The sequence below is a fragment of the Stegostoma tigrinum genome, chromosome 5 (genome assembly GCF_030684315.1).
Source record: "Stegostoma tigrinum isolate sSteTig4 chromosome 5, sSteTig4.hap1, whole genome shotgun sequence".
Taxonomy (NCBI): Eukaryota; Metazoa; Chordata; class Chondrichthyes; order Orectolobiformes; family Stegostomatidae; genus Stegostoma; species Stegostoma tigrinum.
This window is the reverse complement of record NC_081358.1, coordinates 27060790-27073097: the sequence shown is the minus strand read 5'-3', so window position 1 is coordinate 27073097 and position 12308 is coordinate 27060790. Positions and strand designations below refer to the sequence as shown.

Below are 12308 nucleotides of genomic sequence, written 5' to 3'. Positions count from 1 at the left end.
TTTTTGACCACCCTTTTGACCTGCGTTGTCACCTTCAGGGAACAATGGACCTGAAAGCCCAGATCTCTCTGTTCATCAATTTTCCCTAGGACTTTTCCATTTACTGTATAGTTCGCCCTTGAATTTGATCTTCCAAAATGCATCACCTCGTATTTGCCCGGATTGAACTCCATCTGCCATTTATCTGCCCAACTCTCCAGTCTATCTATATTCTGCTGTAATCTCTGACAGTCCCCTTCACTATCAGCTACTCCACCAATCTTAGTGTCATCAGCAAACTTGCTGATCAGACCACCTACACCTTCCTCCAGATCATTTACGTTTAAGAAAGGTTGTAAGGAAAAACTGGGGAACTGCAGACCTGTGAGTTGTGATTCCACAAAAATCTGGACATTATTGTTCAAATGTTGAAATGTTCAAAAGTGTTTTAATAACCCATTTGAAATTTTAATTTGCATTGAAAGCTTTGGAACTTTAAATATATGACTGCCTGTAAAACACACTTACTGAAATATTCTACCTTTTGTCTAATTTAGGTGCTCTGTTGTAATTCTGGATGATCCTTTGTCAGCCCTAGATGCACAGGTAGGAAGCCATGTCTTCCACCAAGGGATCATGGGAATATTAAAGAGGGAACACAGAACAACCATCTTTGTAACACACAAACTGGAATATGTTGAGCAAGCGGACTATGTACGTAAGATATTTTGATTAACTTACTCAAGTTTTCCTTTAATACATTATCATAATTTCTTAACGACTGATTAATGGGTAGTGTGCTCATCCCAGTGGGTAGCACATGTGTTATTTTTGTGAGAAGCCTTCATTTAATAAATTCCATATAGTGTTGAGATATTTTAATAGCCGGTTTTATTTGTTTCACATTGTCACTTGAGTACCTTTTGTGCTTTGCATCACTCCTTAACTAAGAGTTTAGGTGAGCAGCCCCCTTTCAGGGCTCTGTCCTGTTTTGACATTATTCAAGAAAATGTACTAGAGTATTACTAATTGACTGATTTGCCTATTTCTCTCTTTTCCCATTTCTGCGTGCGTGATCACAGCTCAGCACTTTGTCCAAGACCATGATTTCCCATCCTTCAGCTTCATAACCTATTCCTTTAATGGTCTACTGTTCTTCCATGTTTGTGATAGTAATATAGCTAACTATTACATGGGTAGAATTCCACTAATTATTGAATATTTTTTAAAGATGCAGTCCTGTTGCTGGGTGAGTATTCCTGCACAACTGTTTTGCTGTTAATTACAATCAATTCCAGACTTCATCGCTCAAGAACTTTTCTCACTGACCTACCATCCTTCATTTTCCATTAATTCCAAAATATCAAAATTTTTGCCAAATATATTTTGACCTGAATCTAGTTCACCTATCACTTCATCCTTCTCATACTGAGAATGGACTTCCAATTTCCCATGATAAATTTAAATTTATCAGCCTTTTTAATCAATTTCTGAAAAACTTTGCCAGTCCTCACACTGAAATCTCTGATAACTCTTCAGAAGCTTCTGTTCCTTTGATTTCAGCCTTCTGTTCGTTGAACTTTTAATTACCTAGATCATGCTGATCACAACTTCCTCTTCAAGTGTTTCTTTCCTCGATTGAAAACCTTCTGAAAAATTATTCTGAACACTTGAGTTCCATCTCCAAATCTGGCTTCTCCTCATTTATTGTATGTACTGCTTAAAACTGCCTATAGTGAGTGACTTGGTTTAGACTTTACAGTTTCTCATTCAGTTAGTTGATTGGAGCCCTAGCTCCATTTATCCATTTTTTTTTTTCTGTATTGTTTATTAATGCCCCTGTCCAGCAGACATGTACCAAAGTTTCCTTTGAATGTAAGTTTTTGGTTCCATTTTCACGTCTGAATCTTACAGCTCTAGTGTTAGAAATATTCAGTAAAAGCAGAAAATATTGGAAAGACTTAGCAGCTCTGTCAGCGTCTGTGAAGAAAGAAACAAGGTTAAGGTTTCAGGTCATTGGATCTGTCCTCAGAACTTGAAGTTAGAAATGTAATAGATTTTAGGCAAATGAAAAGGAGGAAGGTGGACAAAAGAACAAAAGACAAATTTTGGGAATAAAAGATGTGTTTGGAGAGGGCTTCACCAACAGAATGCAGCTTTCTCTTATTTAGCCCACAACCTGTCCTTCAAATCAAGCTAAGTACATTTGGAAGATTTTACAAAGAGCTAGCTGTTTCGACAATAAGATACCCTTTCTCTCTCGCATTTATTGCTGATGGGTTCACTGGTGAACCTGTCAGCATACAAAAGTGAACATGATGTGGCTTTTAACTGGATGAGCGGCAAGGCGTGAGAATATTTCTACTTTCATTCAGTTTGAGGCCTGAACAATGGGTGTGGTGGTGAGGCTGTGATGTCGGGGAATACAGTAATGGAGAGGCTGTTTGCTTAATGGATTCAGGACCAAGGCTTGGGAGTAAGCTAGTGAGTCAATGATTGAGTTGGCAAGTGGATCAACAGTATGGTTTCTGACTGGGTTGCCAGGGGAAGGTGACACTCACTCTTTCCCGTGTAAGCATTGGTCCCCCTGCAAACCTGCGGTCACAATAGTGAAGCAGGCTTATTGAACCGAGGCTCTGTGTGTGTGTGTGTGTGTGTGTGTGTGTGTGTGTGTGAGAGAGGGAGAGCGAGAATTGAGCGATGGAGTGAGAAATTGAGTGAACAGGGGTTTTCTTTATTCTCCCCAAAAAGCAGCAGACTACACTGTGAGCAGCGAATATGGTCTCCTATCTGGAAAAAAGTGCATGTTTATACTGTTCCATTTGGAAGGAGCATTTGAAACCTTGGACAATGGGGGTGCAATGATGGGGTCGGAGCAGGGAGTGAAATGGCAGGAATTATGTCTTCTGCACTTGCATGGAAAAGTGCTATGGGAAGGGAAGGGGTATTTTGGAGTGATTTGGGAATGGATCAGCCTGTCACGGAATTGTCCCTTCAGAATGCTAAAAGGGGCAGTAAAAACATATTGTGGTGATGTCATGCTGGAGGTAATAGAAATGGTGAAGGATGATAAGTTGAGGTACACAAATGAGTGTTGTCAGCAATGGTTGGTGTGTGTGCGTGCGGTGGGGAGGGAGGTGTAATGGAGTGATAGTGGCAAGATTTTCTCAGTTGAGATTTGAGATATATCTTCCTATTTCTTGAACTGAAGACTACCCCACCTTGGTTGGCAGGGTCTTTGACTCTGCCTATACCATTTCCTGCAATTCTGTTCTTCTCTTTCATTCCAGTAGAGTATTGAGATCCCTAGGTCTTCACCTTGCATCCCACAAGCCTCTCTATTCAGTGGATCATACTCCACTGTTGCCCCATTATTAACATAACCCACCACTAAATACTTTTTTACATCACCTTTCAGCATTCCAAAGGGTTCTGTCACCTCCATTTTATACCACCTCAAGACAAAAGCTTTTTGCTTCTTTGCTTGTTCCGCTTCCTTTGGTCTTGCACTATTTTTGTCATTTAACCTCTCTCATCCTCCAGCCTGTTTATAGAGCTTCACTTTTGTTTGTTTTCCGACCCATCCTCTTTCATTTACATAAAACCATTATATTTCTAAGTTTTCTTTTTACTTTTGACAGAAGATTATTGACATAAAATGTTAGCTATATTACTGACTCAGTTGCTGCTATCAACATTTCTCATGTCATCTTTCTGTGCAAGCATAGGGGATGCAAAACCTTTCATTTCTCTTTCCAAGAGAATCAACTGTTGACGTGCAATTTTTCCATTTTGTAAATGGCATTCATTGTTCACACTATAACTTTAACAACAGGAGGCCAATTAATTCCAAACTGAGTGGCTGGCTGCCTGTGGGAAAACCTCTATTCACTGTGCTATGAAGAGCAAAGAACATGCCAGATTAAGCAGCAGACATGTCTAAAAATGCGGTGATGACCCGGTGAAGCCAAAATATAGGAATTATTACATGTTAAACAGTCATAACAATATATGACAGATAAAACTATGTGATACTACAGAGTCCAGTCTTCAGCCAATTTGATTCTCTCTGTGTGAGGTCAAGAAATGATTGGTGACTTTGGTATACCTATGGGTCCTGACAGTGTCTGGCAGTAAATTTCAAGACTTGCTCCAGAACTAGCTGCTCCCTGAGCCAAACTATTCCAGTACAGTTACAAGACTACACCTATTTACCAGCATGTAAAATTGCCCAAGGTATGTCCTGTCCTAAAAGAACAGCATAAATCCACCTGGGCTAATTACGACCTGACTAGTTGACTGTCAGCCTTGGTCCAAACGTGGACTAAAGAACTGAATTCAAGAAATTTAGTGAGAGCAACCTGGCCTTGACATCAAATCAGCATTCAGTAGATGTAGCAACAAGGCACTTTAGCAAAATTGAAGTCAGTGGGCGCCAGGGAAAGTTTTCCACTGTTTGGTTATACGTAGCACAAATGGAGATTGGCCTCTGACAACCGTAACAATCATCTCTGAGTACATTGCTGCAGAGGTTCCTCAGAGTAGTACACTTGACTCAACCATCTTTAGGTGCTTCATCGAAACCTTCTTTTCATCATCTTTGGCACTTTACAGCCTCTGGATTCAACTTTGATGCTAAAAATGTAAAGCCTAACTGCAGCTCCGATTTTGTTTCCTTTTCTTCTTTTTCTTTTTAGATTATGGCATTGCACTTGTTTTTCCTTTTGCTTCCGCGTTCAGATCACAATTGTTCATCTTTCTGCCAATTGCACCTCCTCTGGAAAGAGCTTTTATTTCTTTAGTCGTGCGTTTATCACTGCACCTCCAATTCTGTTATTCAATCTCTCACATCTTCCAACCTATCGCAGACTTCTTTTTTTCCCCTTTACCCATCCCCACTTGTCCTTGCTTAAAATCTAGTACACTTCTAACTTTATATTCGTTTGAAAGGTTATTTTCCTGAAATAGTAACTCTGTTTCTTTCACCCTAGATGTTGCCTGACTTGCTGAGTATTTTCAGCATTTTTACTTTTATTTCAGATTTTTTTCAATTTTTTACTTTTACATTACAAATACATGCTCTCGTTCCGAGAAGAAATACCCACCAGAGCTCCTAAAAATGATTGAGACATGTATAAAGTTATTGTGCGGTGTCATGAAGAGAGACTGGATCAACTAGCACTATATTCACTGAAGTCTAGCAGAACGAGGAGAGATTTCATTAAAGCTATAAAATTCTAACAGGACTAAACAAGGTGAATGTAGGGAAGATATTCCCAATAACTGGGGAGGCCAGAACCAGAGGTCGCAGTCTACAAACATAAGACAGGCTATTTAGGACTGAGATGAGGAGGTTCTTTACCAGAGTGGTCAGTTCAAAGAGCAGAATGGTCTACTGCTGCTTGTATTTTCTGTGTTTCCATGTTAACATGCATACAGGTAGAAAGAAATAGAAGATTTATTTTGTACATACTATACAGAAAGATGCGGTTATGACACATAGCATAACTGCATTTTCAGGGAAGTTAGGTAACTACTGGTCACTGAGGGACAGTGAAATGTGATAGAATAAAAGGATATACTGATTAGATTAAACAAAGAAGGGTGGGAGAAGGTTCATTTGGAGCATAAACGCTGGGCTTAATGGCCTGCTTTTGTTCTTTGATACTTCTGTAAGTTCTCATTTTTAATGGATCTATTTGATTTTCTGATCAAAAAAAATTTAGTTCAACAGAAATAATTATCTAAATAATGCAAGTGAGCTGCAATAAGTAAATCTTTATATATGTAATCTTTTGAACTGTGTTTGACTCATTTTCAGATCATTGTAATGCAGGATGGGAAGATTGAAGTCCAGGGATCCTATGATGACATCTCTAAACAAAGTCCAGATCTAGTAAAAGGCTGGAAAAGCCTAACAGCAAAAAGTATGTCTTCTAGGATGAAATGCATTCGATATTGTTGTTCTAATCTTCATAGAAATATGGCCAAGAACGTACTGCAATATTACCTAAGTTATATCGAACACAACTAATATGGACATTGCAGTAGTATGCATTTCACAGTGTCATATGTTTCACCATATCTAATAGATTCGCAGGTACAATGGAATTTATCTTATACTGAAAGAATTCCCAATGCTGTAAATCGGGAACAAAAGCAGAAGGTTCTGTAAATGTTCAGCAGGTCTGACAGCATCTGTGAAGAGAAATCAGAGGTGATCAGTTCCAAGGATGGGTTGCAATGAAGGAAACGTTAACTCTGTTAGACCTGCTGAGCTTTTCCAGCAAACTTTGCTTTTGTTGTGTATGGAATTAATCTTTAATGGCTTCAAGCAAGTAGCCTGGAGATGCAGCTGGTGTGTGTCCTAGCTGTTCCTGGTGCACGGTGTCCTAGCTGCAGCATGATATTAGTTGCTCATGTAACATGAGTTGGAACATGGAAATGCAGAAGTTTCTTGTTGAGTGTATCAAAGATGTGCCACGAGGGTTTTTAAAGGCTGGCACCATTGAATTCCAGTGTCCTTGGCTTTGGAAGTGTGTGGCTAGAGTGTGTTCTGATATGTTGACATCTGAATGTTAATCAGAATATGTAGTGAGCAGAATCCACCAAGAATCCATTGTGGTTTCATTGTCACGTTGCCCTGATGTCGAACTTGCATCGTGAATTTTGTAAGATTGGAGGCTGAATATTGAAGAAGTGAGTTGTTCTGCTAACAAGGCGTTTAATAAGTGTTAATCCCTGTCAGTTGGCTTGTTGCTGCTGAGATAGAATCTCAACATGCCACTTGAGAAGATTGTAAAAGATGGAGCAAGACGACCTCCATATCAAGATTGGCCACTTTGGATTTCTTGTCCAATTTTTGTCAGACAGCCCATCAGAACCCATGTCACCTAGGCTCTGCAAGATTCTGCCCTTTGCATTTGTCTTCGAGTTAAATACTAAAATTCTCCCATGAATAATGGACAATCTATGGACCAGTTTTAAACAAGGTACTGCAAGATGTTAATATTAGTGAAAAGAAATAGTATTAGAGAAATTAGTGGGACTTAAAGTGAATAAATCTCACCAAAAGTGTAATCAGATGACTCTCAACATTCTCAACACTTTTCTGGGACTTTGGAGACTCCCTGTATCTGCTGTAAGTGACAGGTTGCCGTTATCTTCAAACATAAATAACTTGCATCTTGATCCCAATCAAACAATCAAGGCTTTACTTTGATTTGTTTATCATATATTGCTTCCCTCCAGCAGATCTATTGTCACCTCCTGATTTGACTTTTCCGATGTCGAACCACCTTACAAAACTCAACCAAAATGCCAAAAGGCATAACTCATCTCTAACATGACTTGATTCTCATTTGCTCCTCAGGCAAAATCTCACGCTATTTCTGGGAGCAGGAAGTAAGATGAGGCAAGGTGGACAAGTGAATATAGTTGAGTGAGAGGCTCAAAATCAGATTCCTAAAATGTGGCAGGGAAAGTGAATATTTTTAAGGTAGAGATAGAAAGATTCTTGACTAATAAAGGTGTCAGTGGTATCAGTGGCAAATGGGAATATGGAGCTGACGCTACAATTACACAATTAGATCAGGTTTTTGAAAATGACAGAGCAAGCTAAAGGGGCCTCCCATTCGTAATTCTTAAATTCATATTAAAAAGTTATGTTGCAAGATTTAAGTATCTCTTTTCAGTTAACGTGAGTAATACATGCTGGCAGTGTATCAGAGGTGTACAGCATACAATTGCTGGACTTTGGAATGAATAACCACTGTTTTGCCCTCATTTATGCCGTGCACAGTGATATAGTAATAAGTTGTAAGGGGTATGGAAGTGACTAAGGGATAGAACTGGAGTGTATTTGGCATTGGTTAATTAGAGACTGGCGCAACATTATGTTGCAAGTTACATAACAGAATTATTACAGCCAATTGTGTATATGCATTTTGATTTTTCTTTAACGTCTTTTTTCTACATGTTACAAATGTGTGAAATTGCATTTTATTAGGTGACCATGAAGAAGAAAAGGAAAGTGAAGTTGAAGTGGGAGATGAAGTTTCAAAAATGGAGAAAAAACCTGTTGATAATTTGAGAGGGAAACTGATTCAAGAAGAGGAAAGAGAAGAAGGATCCATACCCCCACAAATCTATTTGCGTTATGCCCGCGCCATTGGCATTTTCTTTACATCTTTTCTCATTTTCGCTGTGATAACAAAACAAAGCTTACTAGTGGCTGTTGATTTCTGGCTAGCTGAATGGTCATCTGCAGGGAACCATTCAGAGACAACAGAAACTCAGGTCTGCTATCAAAAGCTTTTTGACTTTTTTTTCCGAACGTTCTTTTACAACCCTAATTCTACCACCATATTTAGACTAGAGTTGATACTTATCTATTTGTTCAATAAAGATCTGTGTCCTTTTACCTAATAATGTTCATTCTTTTGTGTTTCTTTATATCCTTAGTATGGAAATAATGTTGGAAGTGCCATTTTGAATCATTTCCTTTATGGATATATTGGATTGACTTGTAGTGGAATCTTATGTGCTTTGTTAAGTTCCCTCGCACATGTTATTTCAGGTGTGTTTATTTTTGATCTGACAGTTCAATTTAGCAGAAACATTGATTTGTAATTTAACAAAGCAAGTGTGAATGGTTATTTCTTTTTATGTTCCTGAGAATTGTTCGTTCTTAAATTGATAAATCACTGTTCATTCTAAGATTATATTGGATTCCTTATTTTCTCTTCTTTTGCAGGTATCCGTGCTTCAAAATATCTGTTCACAAAAATGCTGAAAAATGTTACAACTCTTCCATTAAGATTCTTTGAAACCACACCTGTTGGAAGAATTCTAAACAGGTATAAATCATGAAAAATTACATTAATTATATAGATCACTTACAGATGACAATTTTTCTTAAATTATTATTGTGTGGCTTGACAGGCAGTGCAGCATTACAAAGCTTGTAATTATTGAGGAAAGTGAGACTGAAATGTATGAATAGCTAACCAGAAATGTAGGCGATGTCAGAACTTAAAATACATTGCCACAACCAATTCACCTGGAGCAATTGCAGCTGCTAAGAAAGAACATTGTGGCTGTTCAGTTAAAATTCAAGTTCCCTTTTCACTCCAAAATTTACTTTTGAGTGTTTAACCTTTTTCTTTTGTATTAAAGATAGAATTTGTATCTTAGTGTGTCAATGCTTAGGTCTCTTCCTGGTATCTTTATTATATTCAAAACAAAATACTTGATCACAATTTGTGCAAGAATTCCCTCCTTTCTAGGGAAACTATTAAAGTAATCTTCTACAGAAGCAGCTTGTTAATTATCACACGGTGGGAAAATGGAAATTAACAGTATCTTATGGCACATTATCATGGTAAAATGATCAACTTACAAATGCTGAACAGACCAGAGTTGGTGAAGACTTGGACCAGGTTGAAGGGCTTTAAAAAAAACAATGGAGAAACAAGTCACTTGCAATTAATGGAACATTTTGGACAACAGCAAAATGTAAATCAAGTACACTGTGGGTCTTTGTTGATTGGTTTAATCAGATATCAGTGCAAAAATTCATTAAATCATTGTTTATTTCCAGGCTTTCATCTGATTTCAAAACCATAGATGATCAAATTCCGTCAAACCTGGAACGACTCATGTGGCACATTATTATGTGTTTAAGTGCCATTGTGGTCAATAGCATTGTGGCTCCATTTTTTCTCCTTCCAGTTATTCCCTTATTTGTTCTCTATTATTTTCTTCAAATGTATTTCAGAGCATCTTCCAGGTAAATTTCTGCAAGTATCTTATACGTTGCATGATTGGCAATATTTGTGTCCAACTTTGTTTCAAATTTCTTTTGTTTTGCTATTGTGAAAGCAAACATTTTTATAAGTTGTAAGGAGAATATCTAGATCAGGAATCTTTTTAGAAACAGAGGCTTCTAGTTTACTTAGCATTACACTGTCACTGTTTTCTAAGACTCCATTAATATGACACCGGACCTTTTGAAGTACATTATTGTGAGATTGTGATGATTGTTGTTCAACTGTGCAGGATAAGACTAGTTTTTGGCTCATAAACATGAGCATAGAAATGTCAATTAAAGTTTTTGTATTGTTTATTAATTGGAAAAGTAATATCATTCATAAGGTTAATAAATCACATTTCTCACACATTCTTTTTGTGCTGTTGCTCACGTGTGAAATTTAAAGAGATAACATGGTGTGACGCTGGATGAATATAGCAGGCCAAGCAGCATCAGAGGAACAGGAAAGCATGACTTTTCGGGCCAGAAACCTTCTTCAGAAAATTGTGAAATTTAAATGCATGGCAGTTCATTTTTACACTTCAGAATTTAAGGAATGTTCCCCAAGCTGTGACTAGACATGTTGATTTGGATTTTGAATAGTGGCCCTGTTTAATTTTGATCTAACTTGGGCTGCAAACAAACAAGAATGTAAGATAGTTCTTAATTTTTTTTAAAAGTGTGATCTGCCTTGTCAAGGTTTTTGTGTTAAAGTTAGTTTAGCATTCAAATGAAACAAGTAGATGAATCCAGGAAAAAGTGGTTAAAAATAAAGTCTGACAGGTGGGAGGAGGAATTTTCCCAGCCCCTGAATGATGTGGGCCTGTCAAATTTCCAAGACCAGCAAGTTCTACACTATGGGACTTCACCAGGATGTAGTGGGAAGGAAAGGAAAAGTACTTCTTTTCAGGGCACATAGGTAGCATGGGTGAGAATTCATAGTAAATAGAATAACATATTTATTCACTTTTTTGTCATCAGCTTGGGCATGCTGAGGTGGCGCTTGTTAATTGATTGTCATGATAACTGCAGTTGCAAGAATGAAGTTAGAGAGACTAGCCTTCCTTATTACCAAACATATTTTAATGCTGTCTGAAGAGTTTCTTTTTCCATTACATCTACACCAGCATAAAACCTTTTCATGATTGAATGAGGGAATATCAGATGTTGTCAAGGCCTGAATGAATTTGTAGCCTTCACTTTTCCTGTTGTTTAATAAAGTTGAGGAAGAATGTACCTGTAAGCTTACTTGCAACTGGATTAAACAGAGGATGCTGGCAGCATCCCAGTTCCTTTTGAAAGCACTTTCCAAACAAGTACTAACTGGGTTCATGTGGCTAACAACGCTGCCTCGTATGATACTCCTCGTTGAGGTAATGCTGGAGCAAATCATTCATGGACTAAGTGGCACCCCCTGTCTGTAACAAACTGCAACAAACCCCTAGACATGGGTAAGCATAGGAACTTCCGTAAGATAGATCTTCAATGTGCCCTCCTTGGCCACATTTGGAAGAAGCTATTGCTTTGCATATATACTGGGGAATCAGTTTGAGTTAAATGTCAGCTCTGGCTCTAGTCAGAAGTGTTCCCAGGTCAGGGCTGTGGAGCTTGGATACATAGTGAAATCATTACTTTGAAAATCTCCAAATGGTAATATGTGGCTTAACTAATGTGCTAATTAATGATTAATATCAAGTTGGCCTTCCTTGCATTTTAAAAGCTAGTGAAAAAACATCATTAGTTTGAATGTGGATCATCTGCTTTTTAGCCAAGCGTGTTATGTGACAAATTTGGAATTTAATTCCTTAGCTAATTACAGAATGTGAAATTGAGCTTGTTAACAAGCCAATAGACCCAAAGTAATAGACTGCTTATGCCATAAAATAGCATACATAGGCACTCAGGTGAGATTCAGAAGGTTGTTATTGACATAGCTTTGTAAATGCACAGACACGCGATGTAGTGTGCACCTTTTCAGGGATTGCATTAAGCATATCCCAAGATGATATTCTTCTGTTCTTCCATACCTGGCCTTCAAAACTTGGGCCCTCTTCTCCCTACCTAGGTTCCCTAAATCTGCCCCCTAAAATTCCAGGATTTCTAGCTTGGAGCAAAGATTGAGTCCATTATTTTTCTTTTCTGAATTTCCTTGGAGATTAGCCAGTGCTCACAAGAATGGGACTTCCATCCATTGAAGAGCAGAGAGCTGACCCTCAGCATCTTATTGTTGAGGATGGATTTGTTGAGCCCCGGTCCAGTGTTCGTTCAGGTGCTGGATAGCAATGCAGAACAGCACCCCTCCCTGCAAAATTCAGCCCACGAATGCTTCGTTTGTACTGTGTAATCAGCATACTATTATAGATGTAATTTGTTGCTATTCAAAACAACCTATTAACATCTTCTATATTTGTTGAGTCTTTTTGGAAGGATGTTTTGATACATTTTCTCAAGTAGATTCTCACAAATTCCGCATCAGAGATTCTAATAAGGATGCTAAAATTGAACTAGAAAGATTCAG

The 12308-nt window shown here is 38.0% G+C and overlaps 2 protein-coding genes across 6 annotated transcripts in view; one reads left to right on the top strand and one right to left on the bottom strand.

Moving 5' to 3' along the window:
* LOC125451689 (uncharacterized) overlaps window positions 1-12308 on the bottom strand; it is a 217046-nt gene that overhangs the window by 26978 nt on the left and 177760 nt on the right. Inside the window, exon 6 of the mRNA XM_048529171.2 lies at window positions 9380-9428. Coding sequence (XP_048385128.1) covers window positions 9380-9428 — 49 coding nt within the window. The remainder of the gene's footprint in view (window positions 1-9379; window positions 9429-12308) is intronic.
* LOC125451688 (ATP-binding cassette sub-family C member 8-like) overlaps window positions 1-12308 on the top strand; it is a 156669-nt gene that overhangs the window by 105943 nt on the left and 38418 nt on the right. For 4 of the 5 annotated variants that reach the window (XM_048529168.2, XM_048529167.2, XM_048529169.2 and 1 more), the window contains 6 exons: window positions 537-693; window positions 5801-5906; window positions 7988-8277; window positions 8443-8557; window positions 8735-8837; window positions 9581-9769. In XM_048529168.2, coding sequence (XP_048385125.2) covers window positions 537-693; window positions 5801-5906; window positions 7988-8277; window positions 8443-8557; window positions 8735-8837; window positions 9581-9769 — 960 coding nt within the window. The remainder of the gene's footprint in view (window positions 1-536; window positions 694-5800; window positions 5907-7987; window positions 8278-8442; window positions 8558-8734; window positions 8838-9580; window positions 9770-12308) is intronic. The other variant, XM_059645866.1, reaches the window with a different exon arrangement.